Consider the following 21,273-nt stretch of genomic DNA (forward strand, 5'->3'; position numbering starts at 1 on the left):
TGAAGAAGCTCAGAAGTGACTATGACTATATGGTGCTGAGTGGAGACCAAAATAATACAAGAAGTATAAACATATAAAATCTACTTAAAAAAAAAAAGTCTTATGGATGTCTATAGAGAGATTATCTCCGTCTAGTGGTGAAAGGTAGTAACTACAATAACACAGGCAACATCCTCTTTTTGAGTATCTCAATATATTGAATTAACGATCTACATTACAAACTATTTCTTATTGTTAATGTGATAAAGCATTTTTAAGTCATGGTAGGAGATTACTGATCAAGAATCTCCATGTCCAAATAAAGAGGCAGGTTGGCAGCACTGACACACATATGCACGCACAGCTACTGACATCACAACATTTTGCGAAGGTCAGCACACACGCAGTTGGTCATGAGGTTTTCTGGGTCAAGTTCTAGTGTGAATGTGCATCAGAGTCACTGACATGCATTTTTCACTATGTTGTCGGACTTTCCGTGTCAGCTTGTGGTCATGTGAAGAAATTAGAGGAATCTCAATAGTTTCTATATTTACCCAACGACACTTGAATGGCCTCGTTACACTCTGGAGGGGAGGGGGTATGAGATTCAAGTGACGCTATTGGACAGGAGGAGGACGAAACCAGACGTCAATCAGCCAAGAGTATTTTTCCACAAAACTACCTGCAGTTTTTTTCCCCAAGAGATAGTGTGTACGTGTTTGTGTGCGTGTGTGCGTGTGTATTTAAAACGTTATCTATTAAGCTTCCAAGCCATCCAAATGAGTCAAATCAAGTAGATATCTTTCAATGTAACCCTTTTTGTCACTATACTATTTGATGCTAAAAGACTGTAAATGTGTCATATATCACCTGGTATGACTCAGACTGCTTGAAGCTCAATAGAAGCTGATCAGATACTTTTAAGTGACTGTATTTATTCTCCATCACTGCCATTGAAACCATATTTGAATTCATACATTCTTTTACTAGTATGAACAGGAGGAATTACTACAGTCTTTCACTGTTCATAGAGACACCTGACTGATGTTTTAAGACGCTCTTGAGTAAATGTGAACCCGTCCTTTAACTGTACCGTGATTTGTGTCACAACACAAGAAACAAAAGCTGCAAAAAATAGTTCAACAAAATGAAGTTTCAGTTTATTTGTTCTTCTACATAGATCTTCTAATTGGATGGTCTGAGAGAAGTCAGGAATCAATGGTCAGAGCTCAGAAGCTGGTAGGGGATTCAGTGTGTTGTCTAAAAACATTTTGGTGGATAACTGACACAAGAGATGATAAAATTATAGTTTTAGATAGCAGAAAATACTCGGTGTAAAACAGCTTTTGTTTAGTTTTGTGATCATTCCTCCAAAATGAGATAACTTGACCCTTGTTCTCTAAACATTGTCTACGGAGCAGACAAATTATTGCAGCAGACGAGACGACCAATAGCACCTTTTGAAAACATAAAGACTGCATTATTTTAGCAGGTGAAAGGAAATAAAAATACACAATTTCACCCGTATGTGTTTCTTTCAACTGACTCTTGGTATGCTTTAGCCAAGTAAAGAATGTAACTTTTTTCTTCAGCTTTGTGGAGATATGTTTTTCAGATAATTCAGTTGGTTGGTTGATTATTCAGCTTGAGAAGTAAAAAAAAAAAGTCAAGGGGTATCCTGTAGATTGTAATGGAGGAGTGTTTCTTTGGTCATGTTGCTTCATGCAGAGTCTATATTTTTGTATTTGGTGTTTTGTTCCCTGTACCCTTATCAAGTGACATAGTAAAGGGCAATAAAAGACTTGAGCCTTTTTGTGAAAAACTCTAAATCCACCAAACTGGAGGTAAATGGTTTTCACTGGACAGCAACTTATTTTCACACACGACCAGTGATGCGTTCAGATCTCGCCTCCTTTGCACGCATTTGACCGTTGAACTATTTGTGTTTATTCACCCCAAACAAACAACTTGAGCTCTGGGATACTCAATCTGAAACATGTTCAAATTGATTGTAATCACAGTATGTCTAAAATTCACTTTGTGCTCTGTCTGAACACACAGTAATATAGCTAGATTTAGTTTTTATGAATACTTTTAATACGAAAGTGGCTATTTTTGGGCTAAAATAACATTTTCTGAAAAAATACAGGAAGGGTGTTAAAATGTTTCATCCGAACATGCAAGAACACCGTTTTACAAACTTGACATACAAACACTGTAGCAAACGTCTGTCTATATATGTACAATACTTTAATATACACTCTATATACACTGTTCAGCTGGGAGCGAAAACAAGGACATCAACACTAAAGATGTGTACAAAGCCAACATTGCTGTGGGTCTCCAATGGGTCAAAAGTGTCATCAGATGAATTTGGGTTTGTTGTCAGATCATTTTGGGGGGAAAAAAATCAAAAATATTTGTGTCCTTCAAGTCAAAGTCTTTAAATCATTTTGGTGAAAGCTTCAGAGCTCTGTGATGTTTTTGCATGTGGTTATCCTCTACGCCCATCTCCCACTTGAAGCAAAGTTCCTGCTTATACTGTAGACTGCGGTGGGACTCTGGTGCTTCCCCCAGGCACCAAAGGGGACGATGATGATGGTGGAGTTGTCCTCTGAGCCGTACTGCAGCGCCTTAAAAACACACATTGTTTGTCATTAACTTACATTCCTCTTAACTTTTCCACAGTTATTGATTTCTTACATCTCCAGGAGTGCCTGTCAACAATCATGCTTATGTGGCATCCACAATTTGTTACACCAGAGAGTGAGAGCAAGAGGGTTACATAAGAATCTGATACCTGCTGAGTGATGACGTCCGCAGCCTCTGTAGGGTCATGGCACTGTGTGATGACATCACAGATCTCCTGATCACTCAGCAGGAAGTTGACGCCATCACTGGTCAGAGCCAAGAAGGAATCGTTGGCGTGCTGGATCTGTGGAGACAAACGGAGAGCTCAGGATCTCATGTTTCTATGCAGCTGTCAGTTTCTGGAGTTATCCAATTACAGGGCAAAAGTTGGATGGCAGCACTGTGATCTAAAATTAAACCACAGGATGGATCCCTCTGACCTCTGATGCAGACAATTAATACTACACTGAGGACAAATCCTAATGGTCATAACTTGCCACTACACTGTGTAGACATACTGTCCTGTTTTGAATTTCAGTTTGTTGTGCAACATATCACAACCTCTTGACTTTTTTCCAGATTATGACTTACTCGAAGAGCTTCAGTACAGTGAGTGCCCTGATGGTCGAGTAGCTAGAGTGCGTGCCACGTAATCGCAGCATCCCTGTTACGAATCTGGGCAGAGACCTACTGTATGCTGCAGGTCATTCCCTTCTCTCCCTGATTCCTGTTGGCCTCTCTGTCATGTACTGACTAAATAAAGGTAAAAAAGCCCAAAATAAATCTAAAAGAAAAAAAGATACAAAGTGAGGAGGTAACGGAATAAGCTAGTAAAGGTCTGTAAACAGAATTACTTCTCCATATTGGTGGTTACTTTTTTTTGTTGCCATTTTTACTCTTAAGAGCTTTTTAAAAAAATGCTAAACCTTCATGAAGATAGGAACATGTTGTGTAGTACAGTGCTGTGACTCATTGATATGTTTTTAATAGTTTTCGGATTTTCTTACAACTCTCTAAATGCAAAATGTGTCAAAAACAAACTTCTTTAATCTAAAAAATCGCAGATGAACTTTCACTGGGACTCACATTGATCCGTTGCGTGTCTGGGTCAGGGATGACGCCACTGGTTTTCAGGTGGAAGTCTCCAATGCTGCGAGTCATGGCTAGCCGCCCGTTAACATTAGCCTGACCCAGACTATTCCACTTCACAAAGCCCCCAAAACTCTGGATCCTGAAAATACCAATGGAGGAAGAAGATTTCAGATCCTTTACTTTAGTAAAAGTACCAATACACTAATGTAAAAATACTCCAATACAAGAAAAAGTCCTGCATAAAAAATCCTACTCACACCTTTTCACCCAATTACCTATGACATAGTTTTTGCATTTTGCAGCACTATCAGTGTAAAAAAGGTTTTTGCCAAAGTAAATAAAGCTGGATTGGTGACCAATGCCAATAGAAGTTCAAAACCAATTGCTGCAATGTTGCAATAAAAACCTGGATCCTGAAAATACCACATTTCAGATCCTTTACTTTAGTAAAAGTACCAATACACTAATGTAAAAATATTCCAATACAAGAAAAAGTCCTACTCACACCAGAAATCCTGATGAAGCACATTAACTAAGCTTTTCGGTGTATTTCGGTAGATTTTTGGAGATATTTGGAAAACTCATCTCAAGAGTTTTAGGGACCTACATTCATGAAAACTCCAACCTACAGGGCTTGACTTTATATGTCTGTAGGTCAAGTGTTAACATTTGGATGACATTCAGAGTTAAACATAGCCTTGTTCCACTGTTATATAATATGAGCTGTGGTTAGCTAAAGGGAAACCCAAACCTGTCAACCTGCAGCTGTGCTCGCATTTCACCTATGCATTAGTGTCCTTGAGCAAGGCAGTGGCTCGAGGTCTGGCCGACAGCCACAGTCAAACATACTGCAGAGTCTATTTATACACAACGATGTGTGGGAAAACCTGAACACTGCTGGGCCCCTGCTCACTTTGAACTAGGATTACCTTTTGAACCATATCTGCTGTTTTTTCTGTGCCGTATATGCAACTAAGACGCAACTAAAGGTCTCGTTACTTAATTACCAGTGCTACATGATTCTTTACCAGGAAGAGGGAAAAAATCTCAGAAAAATGAATATTCCCATGTGAACAGGGCTTTCTTAAACATTGAACAATGCTCTGACTGTCAGCCTTCATAATGCTGTCAGGTTACTTTCATCTTTTTTCTTCTTTATTGTACGTTTCATCTAAGCAGCACTGAATGCAGCACTATTCAGCTGCCACCTGGTAAAGTCCCTGATGACTTCCCCAACAAACACACATTTAATGTAAGAATTCTTTTAAGTCTTATTTTACTTTTCCCTTTTGTGCTGTTACCTGCGTGCTAAATATTTTATTCTTTCTTAACATCATATGTATAAATAGTATCGTTAGAGTTTGTTCATATAATTATTCTACATGTATTTGTGCTTTAGTAGTAGCTGCAGTAGAAGTCACACAATTATCTTAATAGGTTACAGTTGTCATAGTAACAGCAGAAGTAAACAAAGCGGGGAGAGGGACAAAGCGTACCGTCGTCTCTCGTCCTTGCGGTCAGGTGTGTGATCTTTAGTGAGCATGTTGGCTTGTCCTTTCCTGCACAGCATCGCCCGGCTATCACCGGCGCTCCCGACCACCAGCTCAATGCCATCCCGTAACAAAGCAACCGTCGCTGTGGTCCCAGCTGTCAGGAAAGAGGCTGAGGAGGAAGAGAGTGGTGATTGATGAGTATTTAGTATATAGAGTAACCTCCTGCAAGCACATTTTACATGCTGTATTTTTTAGTTTTACTTCATTTTAATTTCATATTAATTTTTTGCAATCATATACTTGAAAGTTAGTATGGATAGTGAAGTAGTTTTGTGTGTGTGTGTGTGTGTGTGTGTGTGTGTGTGTGTGTGTGTGTCTTACGGTTGTTGAAGTAGCTGAGGTGTTGGTATAGAGCTTTGTCAGCATTCAGAAAGGCTTTCTTCAAAACTTTCTCCAGATCATCTTCCTCCTCTAAAGCATCTCTGTTCAGGAATATTCAACAACTGCATCAGTGTTGTACAAGAAACCATTATCAGTTTAAATGTTGTAAAAATGTGAAAAACAATTTTTTTTAAATAAATTTGAACCTGATAAATTTCTCCATGAAGGTGTAGCAGTAGTCAGCAGCATGCGGGCCGCCGTGGCCGTCAAACACAGCGAAGTACAGCAGGTTGTCATTGATACGGGCGACACGGAGACGGTCCTCATTCTGCTTCCTGAGACCCAAAACAGACGCGCTGCCAACACGCGAAAGACTGACCTAAGAGAAAAGAGTGTCAGTTCATCACTTCATCATCCAAAGTCCATCTAATGATCCACTCATTCATTAGACTGTCTATCTATTTATTTATTTCTTCGCCCTAATTATCCATACATCAATCTATGTATCATTCATTCACATATCTAACTGACCATCCATTCATTTTATTCACCCTCTCATTCATTTCATCCATCTATTAACCCATTTATCTACCCTATCCATCTACTCAATAGTCCATCTGTTCATCCTCTCATCCATTCATTAATAACACATTCATCCATCCCCTGTTCCTCCCAGTTACCTGTGGAATGGGTTTTCCATATTTGATACTGGAGGGCAGGAGGATTGGTTCTTCTATCCTGTCGTCCCAGATACCAAATGAGTCCCAGGTGACCGGCCGGCCGTCGACACTGTCAAAACGGTGCACGCCGCCGCTGGCCTGCCGCACGCCAACCACCCCAGATAACGCATCACCCACCTGCGGGGCCATCATTTTTTTAAAAAGAGGGAAAAAGGGTCTTGTCTTTAATCTTCAAAAATGGTCTTTTTCATTTTGTGTTATGAATCACTTTTTCAGACACAGTAATAAAAACATTACCTGCCCAGAAGCTGTGAGGGTTTCTGGTGAGCAGCGTACTGTGAGGAAAGTTTGTCTGGTGATGGTTGAGCGACCACAACGCAGGAGATTCAGCAGCACTGTGGATGACATGGTGGACTGTCTTTAACAGCTGTGGAGATTTTTTTTTTTTTAAAGTGGAAACACCTGGCCAGGTGGCGGATTTCTGAAATTAAAAAAAAAAGAACAAAATGCATTTAATTAGTGATGGAACTAACAATGATTTTCCTAAATATTTCTCCAGTGATTGTCATCTGAAATCTTCAAATTGCTCTTTTTGACGAACCAACACTTGAAAACTCAAATATATTTAATTTGCATGGACATAAAACAGAGAAAAGTGTTTTGATCTCACATTAAACAAGCTACAGGCAGAGGATGTTGGACAGCTTTGCCAGATAGACAACCTATTGTGTCAGCTTTGATCCAAAAGGTTGTGAAACTGTTGCAGAGATGTGAAATGTGAGATCCTGATAAGACCCAAGTTGAAACTTGAAAGAGGAAAAGGAGAGAGGGGGTCTGCTGTTGGCAAGAGTTGAAGGAATGTAATGCTCAAAGCTGGCTGACATTCATAAATACTATCATTCTCTCTACCTTCCTCTCATCCTATCAATCATATCTTCCTCCACTCTGTGTTTATGCCACAAATAGCCCTCCATTCCCTGCTGTGTTTTAGCACATTGTCTACTATCCATTATACGTCAGATACACCAAAGCCAGGCTCTAAAAATGAGTCTGTCGTCATTTGAAAATTAGACTTTTTCCCCAAAGAGACTTAAAAAAAACACTGCTGGTAGAAAATCTAAGCAAAAAAAAAAGTTAGTTACTGAATTATTGGTGGATCTGAAGTGGTCCCTTTTCACCCAATTACCTACGACATAGTTTTTGCATTTTGCAGCACTCTCAGTGTAAAAAAACGTGTTTGCCAAAGTAAATAAAGCTGGATTGGTGACCAATGCCAATAGAAGTTCAAAACCAATTGCCGCAATGTTGCAATAAAACCTCATTGGCCCCAAGTCACAGGTAGTCAGATGAGGTTCTAACTTTAATCTGTCACCTAAATGACCTTTTATTTGGCATTCAAGCACAGTGAATACACATTAAAACACATGTGACCACTGGTGTTGTCAAAACATAACACTGCACATGCGCACATGAGCACACACATAAGTAGATCAAGAGGCTATACACACATACTGGTATCCAAGTTCAGGCTAATATAGGTGAGTTATTTCTGGAGCACATTCTAAGATTGAATCATATATGTACTCAAGGAAGTAGCATTAGTTGGGGAGATATTAAGATAATACAAAATAAATATTACTAAAAGGAAGTAAATAAGCATGAGAAAATTATTAAACCAAACCTAACAGAAATAAATATTACTACAATTGTGTTTGTTTTAGGAAGGAAAATGCGCTATTTCATTTTTTGATACATGGTACAATCTTATTTTTTTATCTTGACATTTCACTGCTTTTTCTTATTGTACTTGCAGCTAATTGTGTTTGACCAGATTTATTTTGTTTTATTCTGTTTTTACTTTTTATTTATTTACTGTAACAACTGGTCTTATGCTTCATATATATTAGCAAGAAACCCATTAAAAAAATCTAAATATATTTAGAATAAGGAAATCAGACCATAGCAATAATACAGATATGTGAATATCCAGATATCATATAAGACAGAAGAATAAAAGACTGTTGATACACAATGTTATTTAAAGGCCATCATAGCTTTACTATAATAATCAGCAAAGTCAAAATTGCAGCAACAGAAACTAACCTTTGTTAGTTTAGTTACGTTTCCTTTTATTTCTTATTTTCCCGCCTGGTCCTGTCTCAGTGGCAACAGGTGTCCAGAGTTCCAGCAGCTGTCTCGAGCCGTCAGTTGCCCACAGGCTGTTGCTGATGAGCTCGGAGGCTCGGCTCGAGGGCATTTAAAGCCGAGCTGCAGCCGTCCAATCAGGATCAGTGCTCTCCTGACGTCAGTGGCCAGTGCTCTGGAGGGGGTGTGTACGATTTTGGGCGCCAAGCCAGTTCAAGTCAGGAGGAAGAAATGTCTCACTCTCTGTACCCCTCTCTGGCTTCCCCCTCACTTTATATAATAGTTTTTAAAACTAAAACTAATGCTAGTAACTATAAGGTAAGTGTCCTGCTGCTTTACATTGCCACTAGTAATACATAAAACAGCCATTTAAAGCAATATGTGTCACTAATGCTATAGCTACTACAAAAAATAATTATAACTTGTTTGCATGGTTTCATATGGGGCAAAGGTTAGCACCAGAAAATGGAAGATGAGGGATGTATTATAGTTGATATTGTACTTGTGCTTGTACAATTGTGCAACTGATTGATCACAAACAAATGTGCAATTAACCAAATTATGTACACCCAAATCATAAGAGTATAATATGGGGCTTTTGAGGCCTGGTTGGTAATCTAGTGCTCTGGAGAGGGTGCGTATGATTTTGGGCGCTAAGCCAGTTCAAGTCAGGAGGACGAAATGTCTAATCTCTGCACCCCTCTCTGGCTTCCCCCTCACTTTATATAATTGTTTCTCAAACTAAAAATAAACTATAAAGTATCCTACTGCTTTAAAATGCCACTGGTATTACATAAAAGAGCCATTTTAAAGCAATATGTGTCACTAATGCTATAGTTACTACAAAATATACTTCTTACTTGCATTGTTGCATGTGGGGCAAAGTTTAGGACCACAAAATGGGAAATGGAAGATAGTTGATATTGTTCTTGTGCTTGTACAAATTTGCCATTAATCAAATTATGTACACACAAATCATGGGAGTATACAGAGATTTTGGGGCCTGGTTGGTAATCCTGCCTTCCTTGTCTGTCTATTACAAACTATACATTTCACAAATATCAAAAAAATTAAGCTTCATAATTTATTTTTACATCAAAACCAATAGTGTTATTCCACTTTTAGTACATAAGTAATTACTAATAATTAACTTGCTTTAGAACTGATAGAGCCGTTCCTATATTTTGATACATAAAGCAGCAGCTCCCCCTAGTGGCTGAATCACTACTCCCTAAAATAAAGGGGAGCCACACAGATGTTTTACCGTGTGCCGGATCCAATGGAAGAAAGCAAGAGTTTAGTCATTTTCAACATTAAATTGAATGTAAAAATGTAATATGGTGTTGAGTTACACGTGATTTCCTTCAATACTTTGGAATAAGTTCAGTTAGTGAATTATCACTATAACAATGTAATAAAAGTGAAGGCTGTGTGCTGCATTCTACAGTTTACAGTGATCCTAGAGTTCCCTCTGCTGGCCATCTGACAACACTGCACATTAAACAGACCCACCCTAGCAACAACAGCATTGGTGTCAAGCACTAATGTGTACTTAAGGACAATTTTGAGGTACTTCTATTTAGTGCTACTTTATATTCATACTCCACTATATAGATCAGAGGTTGTACTTGTACATTTTACTCAAATAAATTCATCTGACAGCTAGATTAAAATCTTACATAAAGCAAACATGCCACCAGATTAATTTTGACACTTTAATGTGAGCCAAACCCATAGGTTAGAAATCACTTGACTAAACCATTTTACTGTGTATAGAATAGTCAAAAACTTACTCAAACTTGACCATCTAACATTAAAATGCTACTTACACATTTCAATACTGCTGTACTTTTGTGAGATTTTGAAAGCAGGACTTTTACTTTTAGTTGAGTATTGTTTTACGAAATAATCTGAATCCTTTCCCACCACTGAATAGCAGTAGTCAGCTTTTAGCATTTAGATGGCAGCAAAACCTTTAAACTGAGGCAATTTTTAATATTCAAAATATTTTGTATGCCTTTATTGATGCTCTTACTTCACTTAGCTGCACTGTGAATAGACATATTACACTTTGGATGGCAAATTGGGAAACTGGGACACATATTTAAAAAAAACACAGTAGTGTCTATCACTCTGTTTGTTTAATTGATTTAACCTTAATCCCAAAATTAAACATCTACCAGCCAACCAATCACAAGACTAGGAGGTCACGGGACTTGCTGATAAAACTTCAGGTATTTGGGTCAGCAAACTCACCTCCTTTATAGAAATGTGAAGTTTAACCTGACAATGTCACCAGAGGAAAGGTCCTGTTGTTTACTTGAAATCATGTTGGTTCATCTGTGGTCATTTTAGGACACCTCAGAATCAGTTTGTCAGGTTTGTGAGACTTGCCTCAACTTTCATCAGTATAAACTATACCTCCACAGCTCACAGATGCTTCTAGCCAGGACAGGCATGTGCCATAAACGGTCTATGCGGTTGTTTAGGGCCACAACCACTAGGGGGTGCTACACGATCAGTGGGACTTTATATTTTGCCAGCTCTTCACACTACAGTGCGGTATTTTTACATGTACATGATAAACCATTATATTTAATCCCTTCCCAAACGAGTTAACACAATACATATTACGCTTATCACTGCCATATGAATCTCTGTAGTTCACATTATCTTCAGTCTGTGGAACTTTCCTCTTTCCTGAACTGGCTGGATGAATGTACTGCCGGTTGAGAAGCTAACTTCCGGTTAGCTATCTGCTAACTTCAACGCGGAAGAAATAGTTTATTTATGCGGCTCTTCAGACTGTCCAGATGTTACCGGACAGATGGATAAATTCGGCTTATAGCGACAAGAGTCGTTTCGCGGGAGTTATGATCAAACTATTTATTTACTGTTTTACAGCCGCAGCAACGAACTATGTAACCATGGTAACCTAGATACACAGTAGGTAATGCTACGGCAAGGATGAAATAAGGACTATTAAGACTCACAGGCCTCATTAAATTAACTTAATCAACTATATAAATGCGAACAGTTGTGGTGTTTTAATTTTTCATAAATCACTTTTAAATCCACATGAAGAGAGGAGAGCCAATCAAATTCAACCTGCTCTCAGAACAGTGGACATGAGAGGACACAAGGCTTTAAGTCAATACATCAGTCGTATGCATTTTCTCTTTAGAAATCTCAATATGATTTCTACTCCTGCAGTTAGACATAAATAGAGATATACACACTGTTACTCAACTGTTTTCATTGCTGCATGTTCCCAGTGTATCTGAAGTACAGACTGAATAAAACATTGCAGAGAGATTCTGTTAACATGAACGTGACTTTAATGTTTTTGAATAATTCAGAGAAGCAATCCGGTGCTCCATCAGCAACATGACGGCACTACAAGAGGAGAAGGAGGAGCAAAGGAGTTATAAAAGAGGGGTGAGATGGACTGAGAGGTCACAGATGGAGTTATAAGATAAGGAAAGTGAGAGGCCGAGGAAGGTGAGAAAACGTGTGCTGAGGGAGGAGAAAAGAGGCAAGGGAGAGGGAAAGAATGGAGGAGAAAACAAAACAGAAAGAGGTGAACTAGAAGTTAATATGCTGTACTCGTGTTCTGACTCCGACATGTGGGAATACATGTCCTACTTAGAAGACAAATAAAAAGATATGGAGTCAAGTGCATATACTGTAAAGATGACATGAACTTTAATTTGATGTTTATTCACCAACATAATTAGGTGTTTCTATAATGTTACAGAGTAAATCAAAATATTACATTTAAAACAGAAATACTGTGTCTGTGTGTGTCGCCCCCTACCAGTAGCCTCTTGTTATGGCATTAATAAATGCGATGGAAGTGTAGTGACCCAGATGGGGTGGAGGCAAAGGGAGAGAAGGGAAGCAAAAGAATGGAAAAGGAAAGAAAAGGAAAATGGATGGAAAAAGTAAAGTGACATGCTTTTCATCTTCAGAACACAATTCAAACTCTTTCTCACCAACACACACCATGACTTTCTGGGTTCCCCGAGTGCTTGAGTGCTTTGTGTGCCATTTCGTAAAAAAGGAAGTAGATGAAATATTTACCACCAATGACGACTAGAGAGCTGCTGTCCTCTCTGCTCCACTTCAACAACCATGACTGTTTTAAACTGAACCTGAAACTGAACCCCACCCCAACTAGGTGGGGTTCAGTTAAATATGTTAAATATTAAATACATTAAATTTATAATTACACAAAGCACAAACACAAACAGCAAATTCTGACAGTGGAGAAGCTCAAAACAGATAATATTAGATTTTTTCATTTAAAAGAAACACAGAATTATCAACCTAGTTGGAGATGAATGTTCTGGCTATCAACTCAGCCATTAATTATCTAATTACTGCAGCTCTAATTGTTATACGACTCACCCTGTATTTATATGACAAAACATTTAGTCCATACATAAAGTTGCTTTTCTGAGTGTGACACAATTGTAAGGAGTTTTAATAGCAATAAAACCTGTAGTAGCTGTTGTATGGACATCAGCAGTAGCCTCAGTGTACAACTAGAATTAGCAGCAATAGTAATACTGTAGAAGTACAGTTGTAATATGTAATAACAGTAAAAGTAACATGAGTGGCATTGTAGTAGTATTTAACATTGATGAAAATAGTACTCATAGTTGTGCAGGCTGCAGCAGTATTAATATTGCCTCTGAATAAAGTGTGTGTTAAAATAAACTGTAGAATATAATCATATATATGATGACTGTGCAAACAAACAGCAAGCAGAAAACTGCAGGTCGTGTTCAAGATAATGAATATGAATTTATGGTTATAATTCAAGGTAACGCTAACCTCCTAATGTCATGGTTATTATTGTAGCTATAACAAAGGGGGTTTAACTTTAAGGAAGTAGTAACCAGTAACTTATAACCTCAAAGTGATCATAACCTGACCAGACACCTTAACCACAGTGTTGTCACATCACAAAATATCATTGTCTTTTAAAAGTGATTTAGTTGTGATGGTTTTTGAAAGGACAAGCAAATGATAGGGGCGCCAGATTGGAAAAAGCTCATATGTGTCGTTCTAGAGTCACGTGGTCAAATCAAATATTTGGTCAGTAAATTCGGAGGACTTGTTGGATTGTGCTCTCTGCAAAGAGATTGATTAACTTTTGTGCTTTGCAGGTGTGAGTAGGATTTCTGGGCCAGTCTCAGTCTGCCACAGCGGGCGCCTTCCTGCAACATCCCAAAATCCCTCCTCTCCTCTTCCTCTTTTTCTTCACCTTGTACCCTCTGAGGCTGCTGTCAGAGCAGATGGATTTCCTCAGAGTCCTGATGTGTTTCTTCTGCTCCTGAATCTTGGACTCGAGGTGAGACTGGATCGCCGTACCCAGGGATTCCAGGTCCACTGAAGCACCGTACACCTCCCATGTCATCCCCTTCTCGTCCCACGCCACCTCTTGCGGCTTCACCATCTCATCCCTTTCCTCCTTGATCTCTTCCTTCTCGTTTTGCTCTCTTGCTTTCTCTTCCTCCTCCTCCGCCTCCTCCTCCTCTTCATCCTCCCAAATACTGTCAGCGCTTCTGTCCCTGTCTTGTTTTGGTCCAAGATGTGGCTCAGACGCAAGCGTGGGGCTTTGCTGGAAGCTGTAGGTACGCAGACAGGCGGGGAGGGATTTAGCCTTGTCAGTCACAACAGAGGGAAGCACTGATTGGCTGAACATCTCGATGTCAATCTTGCAGACATGCTGGAAGGGAGGCTGACCAGCAGAGACGCAGGACAATGAGGGGACCGTGGGTGAGATCAAACTATCAAACTGAAGGCTGGGAGAGCCAATTGGAGAGGAGGTGGTAGCTCCCATGTGAAGGCTAGGGCTGGTGGAGACTGAACGTTCAACTGACTCCACTTCCACCTGGATGCCCACTTCCCTCCATTCCACTCCCTGCGGATGAATCCTCTGACTGGGGTCGGTCATGGTCGCTGTTTCCCTGATACTCTTGGAGGTCACTGGATGAGTGGAAGGGGGAGGCAGAGGAGAGGAGGGAGAGAGAGACAAAGAATCTACCAGACCATCTTTCTGTTTACTTCCCTCCTGCTTCTTCTCTTCTTTCTTACTTTCTGCACCTGTCGGCCTCCATGATGGCATGTTGCTACCAGCAGTGATGACATTTGTATCTCCCAAGTGACCAGGTTTGCTCAGCGGGGTGAATGGTACAGTTGTTTCTGCTGGCGACCACACTTCTTTGTCAGTCACATCTACACTTCGCATGGCACCCTGGGATTTCACCAGTCCCCCTGCAGCTGCTGCTTTGGTCTCAGGCAGTTTTAAATGTTCTTCCTCGATAGCAGCGTTTGGTTTCACCGAAGTCTTGGTAATGGATTCGAAGGTAAGACCCCGAGTCAGGCTGGTATTATGGGGTGTGCTGCTGGTTTCCACAGCAACAGATCTCACAGCTGCAGGCTCTGGTGTGGATCCTCCCCTTGTTGTCAAGGCAACAGTGGTTCTGGTTTTGGGGCTGGAGGTGGCCAGCGGACCCAGCATCACACTGGAACCTGGAAGAACAAACAACTGTTTGAAACCTGACTAGCACAGAGCTTACTCTGCATTTTATTAATTTTTTTCCAGTTCTCTAAATAACTCATTTCTATAAATGAATGAAAAAACAAATTACACTCCTATGTCTGTTTACTAACTGTTATTCCAATATGTATTAGCTTTTTTTTTTGCAGACACACTGCATTAAAAACACCAAACAGAACCCAATTTCTATGAATACAATAATCTTTAATGCAAAAAATAGCTTTTCCTGGGGTTTCACAAGTGGATGATTTTCCCTCTTAGATTATGTGATGATTAAGACCTTGAGATGTAGCTTAAAGCTTTAAAAAAGCTAGTAAGAAGACCTTGAGTTAAGACTGTGTCAAATTGATTGTCTTCTTATTATGAGAAAGTTGTTACTCAAGTTATTGTTAGAAATACGGTATTATGGTCTTTTTTGACTCATTATGAATACAGAGTCTGTTTTAAACATCTGAGACATTTTATTTAGAAAAAAGGTAAGATCTCTCCAAATCCATCTATCCTTACAGCCCAGATTCCCTTCTGACCTCCAGCAGGATGTTTTTTCACTGTTTTTACACATAACTTGCATTTCTAATGACCACCTACTTAGATTGGCTGAGGGTTAAGGTTAGGAACTAATTAGTAATGCAATTTCCCTTGTGCTGCATCTTTACCTGGAGTAATGTCAGCAGCTGGAGACGTAAAACAGTACATAGCAGTCTAATAAGTAGAGTGTGATCCTGAATGAAGGAAAGAACCTGCTGTTGCGAAGATTGTTTTTTAGTTACCTCACAAAGTAAAAGTTATTGTTTCAAATGTAGCTGGAGGTCGATAACTTAGTTTTAGCACATATATTATTTTGCTTTAGCTGAATAACAGAATTATTTTTACAATAATAAAACCACATGACAGTAAATTACCTGGAGCAAAACTAGGACTCCTCTGGCCATCCTTGCTTGGTTCACAGCTGAGACCTTTACCAGGACCAGATCCAGGACTCTTACTTGCTGAACCAGGTCTTGGAGAGAGTGTCAAGGAGGTGGAGAAATCTGCCAGAGTTGACTTTGAACTAGACCGAACTGGCCCAGGCTTAGAAGAATCGGAACTGGCTTTTGGATCTGAACCAGGCTTAGCACCGGTGCCTGTGGTCTTGAGGTGGTTGTCTTTGGACCCTGATAGACCAGTTCTAGAGGACGATGGGGAGATGGATGTGGCCGGATCAACCTTAGAGCCAGAGGCCACCAGAGAAGCTTTAGAAATGGATGGGGTTGGACTAGGCTTATCAGAAGTAGAGCTCAATTTCAACTCGGATCCAGGTTTGCAACTTGAACCGGTTTTGAGATTCTTGGGATCCAGATCATCATTTGACCCCAAGACAGATTTAGAACCCATATCTGTCTTAGAATCAAGGCTATCTCTGGAGCCTGTCCTGGACTTAGAATTGGGACAGCCTTTGGAATTGAGTCCAGTTTTAGAGTCTAAGCTGTCCTTTGATCCATAATTGATTTTGGATGCAGTGCCACTTTTAGAATCCAGACTATCTCTGGACCCAGTCCCTAATGTTTTCAAACTGGCACTGGCTTTGGGATCAGAGCCTGTTTTAGCATCCAGACCCTCCTTGGATGCTGTCGTGCTTTTAGAATTCGAATTAGATTTGGATCCTGAAACAGCACTTAAATCTTTACACTCAAAGTTCTCCTTAGACCCTGACGTGTTACTGGTTCTAGCTTTTGTTTGCACGGACAGTTTAGGACTCAGGGAACTCGGTTGGGTGGTCTTGGTATTAAGCAGTGCTGATTCAGATCTCTGATTCTGTAATTTTGGGCCCACAGTGGTCATCTCAGAAGTGTTAGTCCTTGAGTCTTGTCTGGTCTGCCCATTTAACTTTGCTGTTGTGCTTGCTGATTCTGATTTGGGTGTTTTGGGGTTAATTGTTGGGGTTTGATTGGCCAGTTTTGGACTAATAACATTTAAATCTCCTTTCTGACTGTGAACCTTTGGGCTTACAGGAAGGTGTAGTGTCAGAGGTGGCTGTGTCCCATCTTCTTTCCTGTTGGTTTGCATTTTCAGGCTCACTGTTACTTTACTTGTAGTCTTTGTTGTCAGTTCAGTCGTCACAACAATTTGTGGTTTGGGGTTCATGACACTTGCAGATTCTGATCTCACGATTTGTGTTTTGACTCTTTCAGTTGTTCTGGGGCTGCTCGTGATCGTCGTTTGATCCAACCGATGTGGTTTTGGACTTGTAGTCATGAGTGCTGGAGTATGTTTGGGGTTTGGGGATTTCAGCCTTTGCTCGCCTTTGCTGTTCACTGACGCTTCGGCTGTTTGTGAGCGAGACAATGATGGAATTCTGCTTTTTTGCCGTGACAGATCATCTCTTTCCCCGGGCCACTTCACAGTGGTTGTGAGGGTGCTTGCTGATTTGCCGGTTTCAGTAGTAACTCCTCCTTTTGCCCCAGGTCCCCCATCAACTTTATTCCCATTTTCCTTTTTGTTGCCACCATACAGAATCAAACGGGGGTTGCTCGGCGAAGTCAGGTTGAGGTTGAGGTTGAAGTTAGGCTCTGCCCCCTTGCTGACATTGGGATCTGTGTTGCAGTGGGCTTGTACAAGCACCGCCTCTCCTGGGATCTCGCATTCTGATTGGGCAACATCCTTCTCACGTTTAGAAACATTTGGGGATGTTTCCATGGTGATGGTGAAATCCTGGAACAGAAGTTTGTCTGTACAATTTGGCAAAGGTTTCACCTGATTGTAGAGAGAAACAAATCATCAATACAAGTCAAATATAATTCCCAAACTACATACAACTGATCAGACCAGAAGAAAATAATTAATGGATTTAATTCAAATGATATTTTATAATTAGAAATGATGTACTTGGTGTTATAAAGAAATACATGTATCCTCAATTTCTATTACTAGTAGAAATAGAAGCAGCAGTACCAATAGTAAAGAAAGTCTATTCTGTGATGTCATTTTTTATTATTATGAATGAAATAATGACAGAAAAGAAAATCTGATAGATTTTCCTGGCTGCTACTGTAAATATCATCTTCAGATGAATCTGTTTGTTTTTCCCCTGCTGTGCCTGACACATTCATGACTAGTTTTGTAAATAGTCAAAGTGTTACCTTGCCTAAATTAAGAGGCTAAAGGTGGAAATGTACTGCAAAGGTTGTAAAGCCTTATAAGGCAAATTTGTTGGGCAACATAAATAAACCTTTAAAAAATCCATAATATTTTGCTTTATAAGAATGCAACACATTTATATTCGTTCAGTCCCCAACTGAGATGTGGTATATTATCATTACATTTGGAATCAGGACATATTCTTATTATATTTGAATAGTATTGGCATTGTCAGTTATCTCAATGAGATTAAGTAAAGGAAGTGCATCATTCCCAGCTTTGATTTATTTTTCTTTGGACTGTCTGTTGCAGAAGTTCTCATTAATATTGTTTATCATATTCTTATGTGTCATATAATCCCAGGAGTGTGATTTTAATTGCATGCCATGAAAAAAAACATATTGAGGGCTGCAACTAACAATCATTTGTACCATTGATTGTTTTCTCAATTGCTTTAGGTATGAAATGTCAGAAAATAGTGAAACATGACTGTTCATGGTGACATCTTGTTTTATCTCATCAACAGTCAATAGTTAAAAGTCATGCATGACACAGGAAAACCTCAAGTCTTTGCTTTAAAAAAAGTTTTAAATGATTATTAGATTTTCAAAATAGTTGTCAAATAATTTTCTGTTGACTGACTGTAGTTCATTCATTCCTTTATGTATCATTAATCAGCAATAAACCTTTTATGCACCATAAACTTACTGAATCACTATCACAATGAGTACCAGAGTAATATTTTAATAAGGTAATAAGAGATGAAATGCCATTAAGTATGACAAACTGCAAGTCTTTAAATTGATACTACAGGATTAATGAATGATTCATGCCATAATAAAAATACAGTCATTCAATTAAAATTAAAAACTCATGACAGGAATGTTAAAGGAATATTGCACGGATACTTCAGTAGAAACAATGACTTAACAAGCTCATAATAATGTAAAGACTCATAAATCACAATACAAATAGAAAGATTTAAAAACCACAATTCAGCATTTAATCACCGTAATCCCACTACTGGGTATTATACTGTGACAATCATAGACTCATAACGATTCATTTATCCCCCTCTCTGTCTCTACATACCTGTTCAGGGTCCACAGACAGCATCGGTCAACAGAGGCGTTGTCGACGGTGGAAATCCCATCCTGCTGTCTGACGACTGCCTACCGAGGAAGACAGGAAAGCTTCAGCTGCTCCGTCGCTTTTCCCTCCTCTGAGCCCTAACAGAGGATGCCTTTATGAATAAATAAAAGGACGAGGGAGAGAGAGAGAAAGACAGAGGGCAGACAGAGATGCCGTCTCTCCTCCTCTTTCTGTTTTTATGCTTTCCTCTTCATTTGTTCTCTATTAATGTTCTTTAAATTCTTCTATGCTTCTTCTTTTTCTGTTTCCTTCCAGTCCTTCCTCATCTCCTCCTCATCCTCAGACCTTTACCTCCATATTGTTTGTCTTTTACTCCTTTTATAGTCTTTTTACACTTTCTTTCTTGTTCTCTTTCTAGTTCTATCCATATCTTTCCTGTTTTTTCTTCCTTTTTATTTTCAGACCTCTTCCTTCTATCTTCCCATCAAACGTACAGTTGATCAGTCGTTCTGATACTTATTGTTGTACGCAGTTTAGTTTTTGTTCTTATTTCATGTTAAGAATGAATTGGATAACAAACATGTTTACAAAATCATTTACAAAGGAATTTTAAAACAGTAAATTTGAAAAAAGTACTGTGTGAAAAAAAAAAAACTGTACTCATTCATTTCAATGAGAATGCTGCTCTGGCACCTGGTTGTGACAACAACAACAAAACACAGAGTGCTGCAGTGTTTGAATATTTGATAAGAAACTAATGGATTTAAAAACACTGACTTTTGCTTGTTTTGTCTTTGCTCCAAAAACAATTAATTCAGTTTTATCCTTGTTTGAGAAAATTTTGGCACATCCAGTTCTTGATTTGATCACTGAGCACTTACTCAGCGCTTGCATACGAACAAAGTCCCCTGATGATATTGTTATGCAAATTTGTGTCGCCTGCATAATAATGGTGCAATATCTTGTTGTCATATGAGCTGTAACTGTTTAAATGCACTGAAATGGGATATAATAAGAAACAAAGCTCTTCCTTTTTTCAATTTTGCGTCACTGTGACCTGAGGTACGTGAAGCTCTACAGTGAAAGGTATCCATTATTAAAATCTTACTTAGCAGTAGAGAAGGTATGTCAGGTATGTCATACTTAAATGCACTTTAAGTATCAAAAATACTCTTACGAAAAATGTCTCCTTTGTATTACATCAGTATACCTGGAGTTTTATTACAGATACATTCATGTGAAATCAGTAAAGTGGCTAAAAACAAGTTAAAGCTCATATGCATTTTTCTTTTTTTCCAGTTTGATTTTAATATTATTTTAACAAAATAAACTAAATAAAACTTGCATTCTTCCTTTAACATTTTATCATGTTTTTTCAATAATTAAAACATAAAAAATTGATGAGAAAATTTCACACATAAATTTAGCTTCATAATCACAGCATAACTAATAAAACTTGAACTCATATACAAACTGATTTCTGTAAACACACTACTCAAAATAGCTACTACTCGATTTAACTTAAAAGTTTGCCAACTGTCGCTAACGGTTGCCAATGCTAGCCATCTAGTGCTAACAGCTTTTTGTCTTTTTCTTTAACTTTCTGACTCTGCCGGATAATAAGGTCATTTTTACATTACATAATCTGTAATTAATAACTCACAGAGACACAGAGAAAGCAGCAGAATTATAACTGCTTCAGGTTTCTTTCTCTTTTCTCAGGGTTTGATGATTCTGGGTCGGCTCTGTCAGTCTGGATGCTGCTCTGACCCCTAACCCTCAACACAGTCTTTTAGTGGTGAAGCTGGTTTACCTAGTATTATATTAATACAGTTAATCTTTTTTATTTTTTATTTAATATTCAAAGTCATGTAGAAAATCATGTAAATTAATCTTCCTGTAATTAGGTTATCTATTTTCCCCATTTAATTCATCTATTGTTAAGATTTTGGTAACTGGGGGTTACATGTAGCTATGCCTTCATCCATTGGAATCAAAGACCTCGTGAACAACCTAAGATTGAGGTCTAAATTATAAAACTGAGAATCAATCTGCAGATACCCCACTCCAGATACTTTGAGCAAAGCAGAGT

The 21,273-nt window shown here is 38.9% G+C and overlaps 2 protein-coding genes across 2 annotated transcripts; both read right to left on the minus strand.

Moving 5' to 3' along the window:
- Positions 1–1,979: 1,979 nt before the first annotated feature.
- On the minus strand, positions 1,980–8,514 carry ppm1ka (protein phosphatase, Mg2+/Mn2+ dependent 1Ka). The gene is made up of 9 exons (XM_053343678.1): positions 8,360–8,514; positions 6,554–6,737; positions 6,257–6,433; positions 5,783–5,955; positions 5,577–5,677; positions 5,199–5,364; positions 3,697–3,841; positions 2,780–2,914; positions 1,980–2,612 (listed from the first exon to the last, which is right to left on the minus strand). The coding sequence occupies exons 2-9, from the start codon at positions 6,662–6,664 to the stop codon at positions 2,481–2,483; spliced, it is 1,140 nt and encodes a 379-aa protein (XP_053199653.1). The 5' UTR covers positions 6,665–6,737; positions 8,360–8,514; the 3' UTR covers positions 1,980–2,480.
- A 4,895-nt stretch (positions 8,515–13,409) lies between these two features.
- On the minus strand, positions 13,410–17,648 carry gprin3a (GPRIN family member 3a). The gene is made up of 2 exons (XM_053343625.1): positions 15,875–17,648; positions 13,410–14,944 (listed from the first exon to the last, which is right to left on the minus strand). Exons 1-2 carry the CDS (start codon positions 17,646–17,648, stop codon positions 13,602–13,604), a joined length of 3,117 nt encoding a protein of 1,038 aa, XP_053199600.1. The 3' UTR covers positions 13,410–13,601.
- Between the last annotated feature and the right edge of the window lie 3,625 nt (positions 17,649–21,273).

The sequence above is a fragment of the Scomber japonicus genome, chromosome 22 (assembly GCF_027409825.1).
Source record: "Scomber japonicus isolate fScoJap1 chromosome 22, fScoJap1.pri, whole genome shotgun sequence".
NCBI classification, from domain to species: Eukaryota; Metazoa; Chordata; class Actinopteri; order Scombriformes; family Scombridae; genus Scomber; species Scomber japonicus.

What these genes read in the sequence shown, in the direction of transcription:
- gprin3a (XM_053343625.1), bottom strand. Translation starts at nt 17,648, where the DNA reads ATGGAAACATCCCCAAATGTTTCTAAACGTGAGAAGGATGTTGCCCAA. An exon ending in GAGTCCTAGTTTTGCTCCAG is followed by an intron (nt 14,945 to 15,874) that starts GTAATTTACTGT and finishes TTGTTCTTCCAG; the next exon opens with GTTCCAGTGTGATGCTGGGT.
- ppm1ka (XM_053343678.1), bottom strand. Translation starts at nt 6,664, where the DNA reads ATGTCATCCACAGTGCTGCTGAATCTCCTGCGTTGTGGTCGCTCAACC. An exon ending in CCCTCACAGCTTCTGGGCAG is followed by an intron (nt 6,434 to 6,553) that starts GTAATGTTTTTA and finishes ATGGCCCCGCAG; the next exon opens with GTGGGTGATGCGTTATCTGG. An exon ending in ATGGAAAACCCATTCCACAG is followed by an intron (nt 5,956 to 6,256) that starts GTAACTGGGAGG and finishes CTTTTCTCTTAG; the next exon opens with GTCAGTCTTTCGCGTGTTGG.